Source organism: Rhamphochromis sp. 'chilingali', assembly GCF_963969265.1.
Source record: "Rhamphochromis sp. 'chilingali' genome assembly, chromosome: 18".
In the NCBI taxonomy this organism is placed as follows: Eukaryota; Metazoa; Chordata; class Actinopteri; order Cichliformes; family Cichlidae; genus Rhamphochromis; species Rhamphochromis sp. 'chilingali'.
In genome coordinates this window covers 10,568,506-10,586,015 of record NC_137945.1, presented here as the reverse complement: position 1 = coordinate 10,586,015, position 17,510 = coordinate 10,568,506, and the positions used below count along the sequence as shown (strand labels likewise).

The following is a 17,510-nucleotide window of genomic DNA, read 5'->3' as shown; positions in this document are numbered from 1 at the left end:
AGCTGCATGTTATTCTTGGATGCGGTTGTAGGACCAGCTTTAAAATCGCATGACAAAAATATCATACACATTTAAAAAAAACTGTATCACCAACGTAGCCTGGACAACATTTGCTAGTTAGATGAAGTCAGCTATCTCATCGTAGCATATTTATATGCATATTTATAATCATACGGTTCTTGGAGTGAGTGCATACACTCATGAAGTTTAGTAACTTCAGGTCACTGCAACAAGCCCAGGTACAGTTTACCGACGGATGGGTACAGGACCTTGAAATGCACCGTGTAGAACGAAAGACCATCGTACGTATCATAAGTTTACCGGTCTCACAAATTGTCGTCATAAATACACATTCCTTAACCATTTATTAATAGGACCTTTGAGCTTAACGGTAATTAATTAGTAGTGGAAATAATTTCTGGTACCCATCACAGAAATGTAGCAGTGACAACAATATTGTATGCTGTAATCGTACTGGGCAATTAGTGATACAAAAAACCTGTTTTATCCTGTGAATAAAAGTATATGTTTTTGTCAATGTACCATAATAACAGAAGCGAAACGCAATATTGTGTCAGGACAATTCACTATTTATGCACAATAAACAAAGGAGCATAGCGCGACAATTTCTGTTCAGCGCCAGACTTGCTTGTAACCTATATCACCAATTATGTTATGAAAATGACATATTAACTACTAAAAAACACTGACCTTCGTGTAAATGCTTGGAGCAGACTAACCTGTGAGCTGGAGTGTTCTGGGACGTTATATTTGATCTTTGAATGGCTGCAATCCAGGCCATCCGTCGCGTCTTTGTTACTTCGGAAACATGGCTAGAACAATTTCTCTTCAACGACATAATCCGATAACAACCGATCTCTTTACCCGTCGGCTTCCCGTGGCTGTCATGCGACCGGCTATTGCAGTTAATAATACAACAGCTTCTTGACATTTTTGTGTTTCTTTTTATCGCTGTATAACTGATTTTAATTGAAAGTCTGCGTGCGCTAGTACCGCTTGCCACGAGTTCCCAGAATCCTTTGCGGTTCTACCCGTGAATGACGTCACATTTTCAATCTCTATATAATATGCATGTTAAATTTTATATTTGGGGTAAAATATCAAGTCTTTTCAAGTAAACCGGTTCAAGTCCAATTCAAGTCCCAAGTCATTGGTGTAAAAGTCCAAGTCAAGTCACAAGTCTTAGAACATTTTTTCAAGTCAAGTCTAAAGTCATAAAATTAATGACTCGAGTCTGACTCGAGTCCAAGTCATGTGACTCGAGTCCACACCTCTGGGACAGAAACACCATAAAATAATGTAAACACTTGGTCAAAGGGATTAAGTTAGTGACAAACTAAAGGAAAAAAATAAAACACTCTTCTGCGAAATTAAAAAACTATTTGAAATCAAAGAAATGCAAGATCATTCAGTACATTCAAAGCATACAGTCTGAAACTCAAAGGCTTTACGTTATTCATTTGTCTGTGGGCAGTATCCTTTTGTGGCTGGCTTTTGGTTTTGTCTTCTCCCTTTAGATTACTGCTTTCATATTACTCTTTAGGGTACTAGTCAAAGAATGAATATGTATTCATAATACAAAATCAATTAAAATGTGGGCTTTTCTGGTGACAGGTGAAAGTTAAATGCTAGTCTTACTGAAGGTACCCTGGTGTACTGTTACAACTTCCAAAACAAAAGTGATTATTCAAAATGTTGACTACTAAAAAAGTTAAAACTGAATTTACAAACAGAGTATTACAAGGCTATCACACAAGATTAAAAAGGTACTGCAAATGCAATGCCCTTGTAATAAAACTCAAAAGACTCTAAAGATGACAGCTGTCATCTTTATTTTTGCAAAGTGAACTTTTCAAATTGCTGCCTCTCTTCATTGACCACCCCAAAAGCAATTACAGATATCACCCATGCAAATCAAATGTTATCTTTGATGACACATGAAGAAGAGAAATGCTTCCTGTTTGGCACTTGACCTTCTCAGGTTTCCTAATCTAATAGAGCTGCAGGACACAGAAAGAAGATACTGTCCATCAGTAATAGGGATGCACCGATACCGATACCGGTATCTGGTATCGGCCTCGATACCACATTTTCTAAAGTACTCGTACTCGTTAAAAGTCCCCCGATACCGGGGACCGATACCACGGTCTGAGACCTGTCTATGTTTGAGCGGCATGTAAGGGGTTAATCACAAGCGCCAAGTGCCCGCCCCCAGGCCCCGGCTGCAGTTCAGAGCTGGGAGAAGGCGAGGCGAGACGTGTGGAACTATTTCAAAGTGAATGAAGACACGAAAACAAAGGCGGACTGCAAATTGTGCTCAGCGAAATTGTCCAGAGGAGGCTCAAAAGGTAGCGCATTTAACACAAGTAATTTAATCAAGCACCTAAAATCCCAACACAACAACAAGTACAAAGAGTTTACCCACGCTTATTAGCACAGAGGAGCATAGCTGATGCTATAGCAGTGGGACGGAAAATAGTTGGGCATTTTAAACATTCCGCCTTAACCTACTCCCGCCTCGAGGACATTCAGGGACAGCTCAACCAGCCAATAAAGAGACTGCAGCAGGACGTACAGACGCGCTGGAACAGCACGTATTACATGCTCCAGTCCCTCATTGAGCAAAAGCGAGTGCTGGAGGTGTATGTGTCCGAGCATGAACTCCCTGACTATCTCATCGCTCACCAATGGGCTCTTATGGAGACAACTGTTGCCATCCTCGCCCCCTTTGAGGAACTAACTAAAAAGGTGAGCAGCTACGACGCACTAGCCTCTGATGTCATCCCAGCTGTGACTGTGCTAGTGAGACTTCTAAACAGAGAAACAGACGAGGACCACGGTGTCAAGACAATGAAAGCAACCTTACAGGCAGCTGTCAAAAAGCGCTTCAGTGACGTCGAGACCAACCCACTGTACTTCATCTCCACCATACTTGACCCAAGGTAGTCTGTGTGCTATAGGTATTCAATGATAAACTACAGTACTAAATGTAAGATTATTTTACATCTGAAATATTATATATTTGTAACTATCCATCCATCCATCCATCCATCCATCCATCCATCCATCCATCCATCTTCATCCGCTTTATCCGGGGCCGGGTCGCGGGGGCAGCAGCCTAAGCAAAGAGGCCCAGACCTCCCTCTCCCCAGCCACCTCCTCCAGCTTATCCGGGGGAATACCAAGGCGTTCCCAGGCCAGCCGAGAGATATAATCTCTCCAGCGTGTCCTGGGTCTATTTGTAACTAAAATACACAAATACAAATGTATGCAATATATATAATACATGAAATACATGAAATACATTTCCCTTATTACTACCAGAAAGTCAAATGGCTGGCATTTGTCAATGAGTAAGTACTCGGTATCGGTATCGGCGAGTACTGAAATGCAAGTACTCATACTCGTACTCATTTTCCAAAAAAGTGGTATCGGTGCATCCCTAATCAGTAACATGGTCATCTACCAGAAGTCAGCAATAAAATTGCAATCTCCTTGTTTTTTTTGTTTTGTTTTTTATCGATCAAAATTAAAGAACAGGGAGAAAATAGCTGGAATTTATTATCCTTCAAAATGAGCACCCACTCCTGACCCAGATTGTTGTTTTCAGTCAGTTTGAATAGACCTAATAGCTCAGTCGCATTTGACAATTTTCGGTCAATGGTTCTGAGCGCAGTTGGGCACCATATCCATTATCTTCAGTTCAGCAGACTGAAAAAGACTAGAGAAGCCGAGAAGACAGTGAGAATGGACAGACTGTCTTTCTTAATTATCTAAAGGTCCAGTGCATCAAAAGCTGAACCAGAACTTCAAATTAACTTTGGGTCAATCCATGACAGCATTATGAATTGTTTTTATTGCTTTATAATCTGTTTTTCACCTAGCCAACCTCACTTATCTTACTTGAATGGCGACACTGGGGAGTGAAGCTACCATTGATTGCGTTTCCTCTCACAAACAACATGCCATTGTTCTCAGGGTCTGATTGATGGGCCTGGATGATCTCATTCAGCTTCTGCTGCAGAGTCAGAAAGTCCTCAGACGTCTTTGCGATCTGTTGGAGAGATTAGAAGGAAAAAGGATATAAGACTGGAAAGAAAATGACAAGATAGTGAGTTTTCAATAAAATCTGTTTGAGGCTATAACCTGTCTGGAGAAGCTCTCCAGCCTTCTTGTCTCTTTCTGTGCAGCTTCCTTGTTGGCCTTCAGGTTCTTCCTGTCCTTGTACCCTCTGAAGTTACTCTGGATCTTCACTGCAGCGTGTTCTTCCTCCAGTCTTTGGTTTTCAACGTCTGTCTCATCTTTACGTTCAATTACCACATCAGTGATGTCCACAGCCTCCTCCTGTTCTGCATCAGTGGGAGTCCCAGATTCCTCCTTAGCTTTCAATTGCGCTTCCCTCTCAGCTTTCATTTTCTTTCGGTCCCGGTGGCCTCGGAAGTTACTCTGGATGACAGTAGCTGCTTTCTCTTCATCCAGCCCTTCTCGGTTCTCACTAGAAGTGTTCTCCTGGGGTTCTGGAAGAGATTCCTCTGTCTCTTCCTCCTTTGGAGGCTCTGATGGAACATCTTTCTCCTTCTGCCTTTTCTTGGGGAGCTTTCCCTCCTCTTCGAGTCGTTTGCGCTCCTTGTGGCCTCTGAAATTGCTCTGAAGCACTACAGCCGCTTTGGTCTCATCTGCATTTTCAGCTGTTGTCGAGGCTTCTTTTTCTGCCTCGTCACTACCTGGTTCCTTTTCCAGCACTTCGTCCCCTGCAGGACTTTTTGCTTTCTGTTTCTTAGCTGGGATTTTGCCTTCTTCCTCTAGTTTCTTCCGCTCTTTGTAGCCCCTGAAGTTACTCTGGAGAACAGTGGCCGCCTTGGTTTCCTCTTCTAAATCAGCAGCTTCCTCACCTGCAGTTTTTTTCTGTCCACCATCCTCCTGCTCTTCTTTTTTAGGCTCAGCATCCTGAATCACTGCTTCCTCTGCCACTTCTGTGTGCTCATCTTCTGGCACCTGAGTATTATCACTGTCATCATTCTCCTCTGCTTCATAAGTACTTTCTTCATCTTCCTCATTCTCCTCTTGTTTATCAGCTGACTTTTCACCTACTCCTTCTTTGTTAGCCAACTCTTGGACATCTTTTTCCTGTCCCTCTTCCGCTGTTGCATTTGGCAATTCCAGCTCTGCTCCAGCCATCGTCTTTTTTCTCTCCTTAAACTTTTTTCTCTCTTTGTAGCCCCTATAGTTGCTTTGAAGAACCACTGCAGCTTTAGTTTCCTCCTCCTCGTTCTCTGCATCATTTTCTGGTTTTGCTATCTGTTCCTCATTTTCTTTCGAAGCAGTCTCTGCTTTCTCTTTCTCTCTGGCTTCCCTGGAAGCAAAATAGACACATTTATGTTAAAAAGAAGAAAAGAAAAAAAGACATTTCACTGCTGCTTTGTGCATAGCTTCCATCTCTCTTACAGCTTTCTTTTAAAGCTCTTCCTTTCTTTATGCCCTCTGTAGCGAGCCTGAATCTTGGTTGCCGCTTTATTCTTCTCATCTACCATCTCTTTGTACCTCTTTTTTGCGAGATAGCCTCGGCAAACTGAAGAAGAAAATGGAATAAGGGTAAGCCAATATAATACGCACCACATATAGATAATGTAACTAATTTAATATCAGACTCCTACCAGCCTGAAACTGGATGATGAAGGCCTCCAACTTTGCTTTGCTTTTCTCATCAGCTACCCTCTTCCGAGCTTGATGTCCTCTGTATGCTGCAGCACAAAAAAAAATAAAATTTATGCCTCCTCTATAACTTGTTGACATTGTGGTACACAACCAGCGTGCACAGTTTACTAACCTGACTGCAGCACCAGGGCACTTTGTTCTCGCTCTTTTAATATCCGCCGGTACCGCTTGGCTCCAAGCCAGCCTCGAACACAAGCCTGGACCAGGATGATTCGCTGTGTTGTCTGCTGTACCATCAGATTCAGATGTTCAACGTGGTAATACTTGAGAAACACCTAAGCCCAGAGGGATAAAAACAACTGTTAGTTATTGAAATACAAACATAACACTGTAGGTTTAGCCTCAAATGCAGAATCACGCAAGCACTGTTGGATTCCCTTTTCAGGCACGACAGTGCGGAAGTTATTGTTCTGTCACAGCAGGAGATTTCTGGGTTCAACAATTTAAGGTACCTTTGTATGTGGCATTTGCATGTGCGCGTCAGTGCAATATGAATGCATATGAGTCTCATAGTGCAAAGTGTTTTAAGTTGTTATCAAGATTAGAAAAGTAATAAATAAATGCTAATCCATAAAGCAGCAGAAGATAAAGCAATACAAAGAATTGAGCCTTCACTAAACTGGCTTCAGTTTGTATTAATATTTACCCTAACCCTAGGTATGCAGAATAAAAATACTGGCAGCTGTCAGTGCTACCCCTTAGCCTCCTAGTTAATGGACCTAAGGTATAAATTTGAAAATCTGACCTCTGACCTTGAGATCACGTCATCGGGATTCAAACTCCAAGATTTTCAGGAGCTGTCCATACTGGATGAAAACCTGACCTTTGACCATAACCTTGAGAAAGAGGTCACTGAGATTCAACATTTTCCAACGTTTTTAGTGGATACATCTATGGTATAAATTTCAAAATCTTATGTTGCTTTGTTCTCGAGCTATTTTAATACAGAAACTTGAGGGTCCATGCCACCCAACCACCTGACCGCTTGGCAGGGTGACGACCACACCCCATCAGCCTTTTACAGTTGTGGGATAATCACTGTTGTTCACTCAAATCTATGAAATTAGATGATGATGATCTTTGAAATGCTCTTTGGTTATAGATTTAAAATAAAAAAATAAAAAATCAGAAGCACATTCTTTTATTTTCATGCCTTGTTTAACCTAAATGGTTTGGGTGTATGAGCCTTCATCTGGAGTCCTTTATTAACTTGATTTGAATCTATTCATGACCATAATGTGTGGAAAAAAGTTTTATTTAGTATTGAAGTTTTAAATTGGCCTCTGGCAAAGGAGACTCAAAAAAATCTGCACAACTCTGAGCTCAATGTGCTACATTTGGATGTTTGTTCCGTATGTTTGAGATTCCTGCTGGATCATGAAGGGATGCAACAATAAAAAGGTGGAAAATTTCTTTTAATTTCTTGCCTCAACTTAACCAAACAGTGAGAAACAACAGTAAACACCAAATTTCAGGCAATTTTTGTTTTTTGTTTTGTGCATTTTATGTTCAATATAGGTATTTGTTGTGCCTGAAAATGAACAAATAAATGAAATGAAATGAATGAATGAAATGAAATCTCTCCTTACCTTTGTCTTTCCCATAGCCCAGTTTTCCAGCTTGGCCTTCTCCAGTATTGCAGCACATGTTTCTGGGGTTGCAGCGGGCTCCTCGTTAGCATGGTAAGCCAATAAGTAGTACCTGCAGCAATCAATGTAATTATCTGGACACTAATATCAAGGTTCTACACGCTGATTTTGTAATCACTTCATAAGCTCTGCTTTTCACCACTGACCTCTTAATGAAGTTAGCAAACAGGATGCGGTGAGAGTAACCCTGGCGTCTGATCTTGGCAGTCTCCAGAACACCAGTGTATCGAAGCTGGACCAGAACCTTTTCACGGTCAAACTTGTTGGCATGGCGATCGTTGTTGGGCTTGATGCAGCGCACAAAGTGAGGCTGACCTGCCACCATCTTGGACAGAAGGTCCATCAAAGAGTACTAGAAGGAGCAGAAGAAGAAGATTAGGGGTAGTTGTGGCAAATATATGGTAGTTATAATGTCTCTGGTGAGAGAAGGCACTCAAAGAAAACCAGCTAGAAATTTATGGTACAATTCTATAATGGTAGATGGTGGTTATCCAGCCCCGGCCCTAAAAGAGTATCTATATATCTGAGGTTGTATGTATCATTTCTATGTTTGTATTTATAATTCTGACCCTGTGTAGAAAATTCAAAATAAATGCATAAATCTTTAGGATCTTTGCTGTACAATCATTCCACCCTGGAAACAAAACACTTAAAAGAAATGATTAAAAGCTCAAAATTACTTTGAAATCATGCTCATGATGAGTGTATGTGAACTACTGAGTACAACTGTATTTGTTTGTTAATTTGTGGCTCTCTCTAAAAACCTCCCAAATAACTGATCCAAGCAAATAAAATAAAATAATTTAAAAAAATGTTCAAATCTTACTCTGAAGTAGGAGGCCACTGTCTGTGTTCTCATGTTGGTGGTTTCTCTAGGGTGGTAAGGCGTGTCTCCAGATTCACCTGGCTAAAAAAAAACCCAAAAACATAAAACATATTAAAAAAGGCCAATAATACCGGGTATATGATATAATACTACTCTCTATAATTTCTGCTTGTACAGTATGGATATCCGACTAAATAATAAAACATGTATGTGGTTTATCTTTTTTCTCCTGTGCAAATTTTACTCCAAACATTTGATTGTGTTTTTGAAAAACCACCAATCACCGTTTTCATTTGCTTACATCAAGCAAGAATTTTTTTGCAGGCTTTAATTCCAGAGAACGCTGCAAAAGAGACGCATAAAGTGGATAAACAAGTAGTGCCAAATCAAGAATATGGTCTACTTATATACAACAGTGTTACACCCAAATCGGTCACATGTCAATGACTCAATGCTTAAAAACTGCTTAGAAAAAAACAAAACACCCCCCCCCCCCCCCCCCCCCCAAAAAAAAAAAAGAAACAGACAGCTAAATAAAAATAAAAAAAATAACCACTTAATTGTCCTTTACCACATATTTGGTAACATTTTAACAAGCTCTACTTCTAATTCTCAACACAAACACAACGGGGAGAAGACCACCTTTATAGCACGCCATCAGCCTAATGCTGTTTTTTAGCATTTAAATCGCTCATCGTGGCTTCTCAAGAGCAAAACCTTTGATGAGCTTTTTCCCTAAAATATGCAGATGAATGGAAATTAATTCAAGAACTAATCAAACAGTTCTTGTAAATGTAGCCGCTGTCGATTGGTTTTAGGTGAGCAAATGGCTTTGAGGCTTACATTTAGCAATGGTGTACGGCTGCAATCTAAACTAATTCACACCGGCACGTAAAGCCACGCAATTGAGTTGCCAGGAGGAGTTTTATTTGGATACTGGCACCTGAAAGAGTCAGGCTGATTACGGAATGCTTGGAGTGCAAAATTTAAAGTTTTAACACTGTTTTAAAAGCATTTAAAAAAAATTTGATTGACTATGTAAGCCATTTTTCTGAAATTGCGTAGCAGAATTAGGCATGGTGCTATAAACACAAATCCACCACAGTGATATACAGGGAGTGCAAAATTATTAGGCAAATGAGTATTTTGTCCACATCATCCTCTTCATGCATGTTGTCTTACTCCAAGCTGTATAGGCTCGAAAGCCTACTACCAATTAAGCATATTAGGTGATGTGCATAGCTGTAATGAGAAGGGGTGTGGTCTAATGACATCAACACCCTATATCAGGTGTGCATAATTATTAGGCAACGTCCTTTCCTTTGACAAAATGGGTCAAAAGAAGGACTTGACAGGCTCAGAAAAGTCAAAAATAGTGAGATAGCTTGCAGAGGGATGCAGCAGTCTCAAAATTGCAAAGCTTCTGAAGCGTGATCATCAAACAATCAAGCGTTTCATTCAAAATAGTCAACAGGGTCGCAAGAAGCGTGTGGAAAAACCAAGGTGCAAAATAACTGCCCATGAACTGAGAAAAGTCAAGCGTGCAGCTGCCAACATGCCACTTGCCACCAGTTTGGCCATATTTCAGAGCTGCAACATCACTGGAGTGCCCAAAAGCACAAGGTGTGCAATACTCAGAGACATGGCCAAGGTAAGAAAGGCTGAAAGACGACCACCACTGAACAAGACACACAAGCTGAAACGTCAAGACTGGGCCAAGAAATATCTCAAGACTGGTTTTTCTAAGGTTTTATGGACTGATGAAATGAGAGTGAGTCTTGATGGGCCAGATGGATGGGCCCGTGGCTGGATTGGTAAAGGGCAGAGAGCTCCAGTCCGACTCAGACGCCAGCAAGGTGGAGGTGGAGTACTGGTTTGGGCTGGTATCATCAAAGATGAGCTTGTGGGGCCTTTTCGGGTTGAGGATGGAGTCAAGCTCAACTCCCAGTCCTACTGCCAGTTTCTGGAAGACGCCTTCTTCAAGCAGTGGTACAGGAAGAAGTCTGCATCCTTCAAGAAAAACATGATTTCCATGCAGGACAATGCTCCATCACACGCGTCCAAGTACTCCACAGCGGGGCTGGCAAGAAAGGGTATAAAAGAAGAAAAACTAATGACATGGCCACCTTCTTCACCTGATCTGAACCCCATTGAGAACCTGTGGTCCATCATCAAATGTGAGATTTACAAGGAGAGAAAACAGTACACCTCTCTGAACAGTGTCTGGGAGGCTGTGGTTGCTGCTGCACGCAATGTTGATGGTGAACAGATCAAAACACTGACAGAATCCATGGATGGCAGGCTTTTGAGTGTCCTTGCAAAGAAAGGTGGCTATATTGGTCGCTGATTTGTTTTTGTTTTGTTTTTGAATGTCAGAAATGTATATTTGTGAATGTGGAGATGTTATATTGGTGTCACTGGTAAAAATAAATAATTGAAATGGGTATATATTTGTTTTTTGTTAAGTTGCCTAATAATTATGCACAGTAATAGTCACCTGCACACACAGATATCCCCCTAAAATAGCTAAAACTAAAAACAAACTAAAAACTACTTCCAAAAACATTCAGCTTTGATATTAATGAGTTTTTTGGGTTCATTGAGAACATGGTTGTTGTTCAATAATAAAATTATTCCACAAAAATACAACTTGCCTAATAATTCTGCACTCCCTGTATGAACAAGTCTAGTATTAGCACGGCATAAGAGATACATCAGAAGGAAGTAAGGGTTTTTAGGTGCATTTAGCATTTTGCAAAGCAAGGCTGCAAATACACATAATGATCTGCACAGAGACTTAATGCAGGAAAATACTTTTAAGTAGACCTTTTATGCTCATTTCCAGCTTTATATTTTTATGCTTGGAGTCCATTAAAATAGCTTTGAGTGATTCCCGTCAAATCACTCTCTGCTTCAGCTCTTTTCCCTCTTCCTTTAAGCCAACTATCATCTGATTGGCTGCCTCTCACAAACACATTATTTCAACAGCAGGTAGGCGGGGCCTCTGTTCAGACAGAGCTGTGTGCCTGAGATAACCACATTAGGGATACCTGCTCTCCTTGGCATCATAACAAGCTTTTGGCTCATTAGGAGCTCATGCTGAACTGATACTTTAGAACTTTTGTCATGTTAAACATGAGGAGCTATGCAAAGTTGTATATGATGACATATAAAATATCATCATATCTTTGTTTTAAAACTGATTATTGTGCATTTTTAATCTTTTAAAAACCCCAAACACGTTGATTAGCTTTCAGTTCTGGTTTTAATTAATGGAATTACTATTTTGTTAACACAGGAGGCACGGAGGTGTTGCTTGCACGTCCAGAGGAGGCCATTCTGCAGGTTAAAAGTCTTATATTATACATATATATATACTGTATATGATAGTTATGTTACTTGTGTTTCTTTTTTTTTGACAAGTATATCAAATAGAAAATAAGGAAATGCATAATAGGTCGCTTTTCACTTTGTTGAACTAAGTAACTTTAACTGTAACTATCTCAAACCAAGCTACAGGCCACTATATCGGGATCCAATTGGTTGTTATAAGGATATCTAGAGTGAGGAAAGGGTATAGTTATACACACATCTTTATTACCTCGCTAAAAGAAAAAGAACTGTATAAACTTAGCACTCCCATCTTTTGAAACAGAAATGCAGCGAAAGGGAAAAAGAAAAACGAAAGAAAGGTGAGAAAATAAATAAAATAAGCAGTAATTACAGTTGGGTAAAAACAGAGCGAGAATGAATGAAAAACACAGTAGACACAAGTATCTGAACTGTAATTCAGCAGCAGGTCTCGACTGGAGTAGTGAGAGTAATATGGAGAAAATAAATTGAACAACTTTTCAGAGGAAGTTCTTTATTTGGGAGATAATACAGTGATAATGCAGACAGTGCTGTAAGTACCTTGGCGAGGGTGATGGTGCGTGTCGGGGTCCGTGGGCTCCGTATTGTGTTTATGCCTTTACCCTTGGTGTGGGCAAGGTTGCCTGTGAAATGAATAGTGGATTAGAGAGCGAGTCAGTGAACAAACTGCCCTCAACAGAGAAAAGAGACTTAGTCACACATCCAGAAACCATCTGAAGAAACAGAGCAGTGCACGTTATTTTAATCAGGTGGGATAATTACTGAAGTTACATTAAGTCTAAACAGTAGGCTCCTGTCATGCTGAGAGTTACTGCTGATCAAGTCAGTGAACGTGAACAGAGGAGGAAGCTAAACAGGCTAAGAATGGCCTGTCATTTTATTTTAAGTACTTCTGCACCGTTTTCAAGTAATTGAAGCAAAAGTTGGAGCTTTTCACCTTCTACCTTTCTTTCTTAACTTGATTTTAACTTCATTCACAAAGAGCGGTTGTGTCTGCTTCACCTGTTCTGGTGAGGGGGTGAGTGACAAGCTTGCGAATGAGCTCATTCTCCGACGACCGCAGCAGCAGGATAATGTCAGCTGGAAGGGTTTCTCTGTTCTTGGCCAAGAAGCCCGCGGCATTGTAAATCACCTTAAGGTTTGGTAGAGAGGTATAAAGAAAGATATGAATAGCAAATGCCAAACAGCTTCAGTTTATGATTAGAATTAAATGTTAAATTACCTTTCCAGCATAGTGGTGAATCCCAAAGCCCAGGTCAACCCTCATTGGCCTCCAGAAGCTTTTTGTCTTGAGATTACCTTCAAATTTCTCTAAAATATCAGACTGCATGAGTTAATTATCCAAACACCCAAGGCCATCCGAAGGTCCCTACACACCCCAGATTCAAGTTATAATATCATATAAATATCATATAAATCTATAGTATAGTATATGTAGGGCACAGCAGCAGCCAAGCTTGTGAGAGGGTCAACCTAAATTTCTGATATTATCAAAATTTTGTTCCAAGCTATATTTGACTGTGAAACCGTCACAGCAGCCAACTTTAAACATCTGTCACTGTGTGGTCATCGTTTTGGAGCTACAACCTAAATGATCACCACAACTCAACCACACTTGTTATCTTGCTCTGGGACAAAGCAAAATATCAGAGTGTATACAGTGGGGCAAAAAAGTATTTAGTCAGCCACCGATTGTGCAAGTTCCCCCACTTAAAATGATGACAGAGGTCAGTAATTTGCACCAGAGGTACACTTCAACTGTGAGAGACAGAATGTGAAAAAAAAATCCATGAATCCACATGGTAGGATTTGTAAATAATTTATTTGTAAATTAGGGTGGAAAATAAGTATTTGGTCACCTCAAACAAGGAAAATCTCTGGCTCTCACAGACCTGTAACGTCTTCTGTAAGAAGCTTTTCTGTCCCCCACTCGTTACCTGTATGAATGGCACCTGTTTGAACTCATCATCTGTATAAAAGACACCTGTCCACAGCCTCAAACAGTCAGACTCCAAACTCCGCCATGGCCAAGACCAAAGAGCTTTCGAAGGACACCAGGAAAAGTATTGTAGACCTGCACCAGACTGGGAAGAGTGAATCTACAATAGGCAAGCAGCTTGGTGTGAAAAAATCAACTGTGGGAGCAATCATCAGAAAATGGAAGACATACAAGACCACTGATAATCTCCCTCGATCTGGGGCTCCACGCAAGATCTCATCCCGTGGGGTCAAAATGATCATGAGAACGGTGAGCAAAGATCCCAGAACCACACGGGGGGACCTGGTGAATGACCTGCAGAGAGCTGGGACCAAAGTAACAAAGGTCACCATCAGTAACACACTACAACGGCAGGGAATCAAATCCCGCAGTGCCAGACGTGTCCCGCTGCTGAAGCCAGTGCATGTCCAGGCCCGTCTGAAGTTTGCCAGAGAGCACATGGATGATACAGCAGAGGATTGGGAGAATGTCATGTGGTCAGATGAAACCAAAGTAGAACTTTTTGGTATAAACTCAACTCGTCGTGTTTGGAGGAAGAAGAATACTGAGTTGCATCCCAAGAACACCATACCTACTGTGAAGCATGGGGGTGGAAACATCATGCTATGGGGCTGTTTTTCTGCCAAGGGGACAGGACGACTGATCCGTGTTAAGGACAGAATGAATGGGGCCATGTATCGTGAGATTGTGAGCCAAAACCTCCTTCCATCAGTGAGAACTTTGAAGATGAAACGAGGCTGGGTCTTCCAACATGACAATGATCCAAAACACACCGCCCGGGCAACAAAGGAGTGGCTCCGTAAGAAGCATTTGAAAGTCCTGGAGTGGCCTAGCCAGTCTCCAGACCTCAACCCCATAGAAAATCTGTGGCGGGAGTTGAAAGTCCGTGTTGCTCGGCGACAGCCCCAAAACATCACTGCTCTCGAGAAGATCTGCATGGAGGAATGGGCCAAAATACCAGCTACTGTGTGTGCAAACCTGGTAAAGACCTATAGTAAACGTTTGACCTCTGTTATTGCCAACAAAGGTTATGTTACAAAGTATTGAGTTGTATTTTTGTTATTGACCAAATACTTATTTTCCACCCTGATTTACGAATAAATTCTTTACAAATCCTACCATGTGGATTCATGGATTTTTTTTTCACATTCTGTCTCTCACAGTTGAAGTGTACCTCTGGTGCAAATTACTGACCTCTGTCATCATTTTAGGTGGGGGAACTTGCACAATCGGTGGCTGACTAAATACTTTTTTGCCCCACTGTAGTTGGAGAAAAGTTAGATTAACACCTCATATGTAATCAGCCCCTGCACTAACAGGAAGTTGTGGTTACCAAACTCAAAACATGATAACATAAATAATAAAGCAAATAAAACAAACATTTCTCTATTGAAATCTGAGCAGCTCACCTACGAGTGTCTGGTCAGTGGCCTGCGGGAAGCGGCTCTCTTCATCCAGAAGTGACAGCATCCCCATGGGCTTCTGCAAGAACAGGTCCAGGAGTGGCCGGTTGTCCTCGTACTCGATCATCCGAGCATCAACTTCTTCATTCAGGTACTCATCCTGCACAGGAGTGGAAATAAGCACTCGTGATGTAATGTCTTTAATGGCCTCCTTTCATGGGTCAAAACACCTTCCAACAGCTTGATGAAAGCCTGAGTTTCTTAAGTTTTCCATCGATTTTCATGTTACCAAATAAAAAGGTCCAAATAAGATGTCAAATCAACTTCTCCGTGGAGTAGAAGTGTGTTTGGGATTCCTTTAGCTAACCCTAATATATGATAACATGTTAGAATGAATTATGAACAAGTGAATAACCTTTCATGGAATGCTGATCTCTCCAGTTGGCTCTAAATATCAAACTAATTCCAAGGTTAATCTCCTAATCCTAGCAAGACACTGTAGCTTTTCTGATCTCTGGTTAATGACACATATTCACTGTCACAGGACAGCCTTTAGGACTGGGTTACTATACATGGTCAATAGTCATTACTCCTTGATCTCCTTGATACTAAGATGCTATTAATGCTGCTGCCTTAATAATAAAGCCGTATTTCTGCATGAGTGAAATCTTGTCTTACAATACCAAATGCACTTTAAGATCCATTAAACAGCAGTACAGTTTTATATCCTCGGTTTTATTTCTTTAATGTCACGCTTTAGCGTTCACAAAGGCTTGACCTTTTAAAATAAAAGCGTCTAGAAATTTACCTACATAAATTGCCCCAAAACAGCTGTTTATGGACATAACTATATTAAATCAACGATGTTGATTTGTTGTCTTTTATCTCCTCTTAACTCGGCTCTGATAAATCTGATCTGCAGGGCAAAGTGAGCAAACCTGATCACATCAGGCTGACTCAGAGCTGCTACTATGACTCAGCAACATCACCAGGGACTTCTACTCCACGGAGAACAGGTCAAAATGGGAACAAACAATATCAAATCAATCTGCTTATTCGAGCATGAAGTGCCACTGTGAAGAAAATGAAGTAAAGCAGAAAAAAAAATCAGCATGGATGCAGATAGATTGGGACAATATGCAACCACACGCATAAACATACATGAAAACATGAGGGCAGCGGAGTAAATGCACTGCTGATAAAACCTTACCATACAGCAATCCTTTAATTCTGCCTTATTTATGTAGAACTATTAATCTCACAGCACCGTACATTTCCCTTATGCTCTGGATATACATATGATGGTTGCATAGGACAATATATTTCTGGGCCTGGTTCCAACAATACCCAAGAGTGAATTTAAGTCCAGCACTAAGTGTCTTCAACTCCTAATTGACCCTCGTTTAGAATGATTTATAACACCTCCCAATGGGTGACTCCAAATCATTTAACATTGGCAAACCATTCTCTGACCCCCCCCAAAGGCAAAACCCTCTCACGAGACTGCACGAGGGGAGAACAGAGAACCTCATTCTGCCGTGAATAAAGACAGCAGCATATTTTACCCTTGCCATCTCTTTTAAAATGCAGACTGACAAACGATGACATGTTATCTCAATTTAGATGGAAATGAGTTAGAACCAAGGTGAAAACTGCACACAGAGAGCTGTTCAGGAGGGATTCACGTTCTGAGAAAGTGTTATTTGAATTCAGTGACAGGCTGGGGGGCATGCTGGTGTGAGGTTTGTGGGCTGAACTTTACCTGTTCCCACGCAAAGATGTGCTGGTTGAAGTAAAACTGGATCTGCTCGTTGGCAATGTTGATGCAGAGCTGCTCAAAAGAGTTCTTCTTGAAGTTTTCAAAACCAAATATGTCCAAGATGCCGATGTTAAGGCCCTTGTCGTCCTCTCTGGAGAAGACAAGGATAAAATGTTAAATCTTTAAATGCATTCATAGAATAGCTAACCGTGTGGTGCTAGGGATGGCTATGTTGTTCTGGTAGCCTGACACTTAAATGGTAAGTGGACTGGTTCTTATTTTGCACTTCTCTACTCTAGCTGACCACTCATATACTTTTCTTATTTTTAAGTTATGATTCTTACTTGTGTAAAAAGCAAAAGGTCTTGGATATTTAGTTGGAAGCTTATCTGCCACTGATTTTTTTCTCCATCCATACAGCAAGTCAAAATTTCAGATAATTTTTTGTCAAAATTTAAACTTACTCATTCAGACTTTTGAGAAAATAATTCAAAATGAACAAAATAATGTAAAAAGTAAAACTTAAAGCCTTAAAATATTTTATTATTTGAGTTTTTTTTTTTTAAATTTACAAACATACATCTGTCATAAAGGTGTAAATTAGCTAGAAATAGCAAAAGAGAAATTTGTAGCAGGCTGCAGAAATGTTTATTTCTGCTTGAAAACTGGGCATGGAGTGTATGACTCTAGAGGCTTCTAGAATGAGCCTCTAGTGGCCATTAGCGGAAGTGCAATTTTTAGCACTTCAGCTGAGAGGATGTTAGTA

At 40.6% G+C, this 17,510-nt stretch overlaps 1 protein-coding gene across 1 annotated transcript in view; it reads right to left on the bottom strand.

Annotated features, from left to right (window-relative positions):
• Positions 1 to 17,510, bottom strand: part of myo3a (myosin IIIA) — a gene marked incomplete at both ends in the record, with an annotated part of 71,788 nt that overhangs the window by 11,721 nt on the left and 42,557 nt on the right. The window contains 13 exons of the mRNA XM_080864464.1: positions 3,925 to 4,075; positions 4,168 to 5,374; positions 5,467 to 5,590; positions 5,676 to 5,762; positions 5,849 to 6,011; positions 7,326 to 7,437; positions 7,532 to 7,737; positions 8,212 to 8,292; positions 12,124 to 12,206; positions 12,586 to 12,715; positions 12,806 to 12,894; positions 14,992 to 15,145; positions 16,748 to 16,895. Coding sequence (XP_080720590.1) covers positions 3,925 to 4,075; positions 4,168 to 5,374; positions 5,467 to 5,590; positions 5,676 to 5,762; positions 5,849 to 6,011; positions 7,326 to 7,437; positions 7,532 to 7,737; positions 8,212 to 8,292; positions 12,124 to 12,206; positions 12,586 to 12,715; positions 12,806 to 12,894; positions 14,992 to 15,145; positions 16,748 to 16,895 — 2,735 coding nt within the window. The remainder of the gene's footprint in view (positions 1 to 3,924; positions 4,076 to 4,167; positions 5,375 to 5,466; positions 5,591 to 5,675; positions 5,763 to 5,848; positions 6,012 to 7,325; positions 7,438 to 7,531; positions 7,738 to 8,211; positions 8,293 to 12,123; positions 12,207 to 12,585; positions 12,716 to 12,805; positions 12,895 to 14,991; positions 15,146 to 16,747; positions 16,896 to 17,510) is intronic.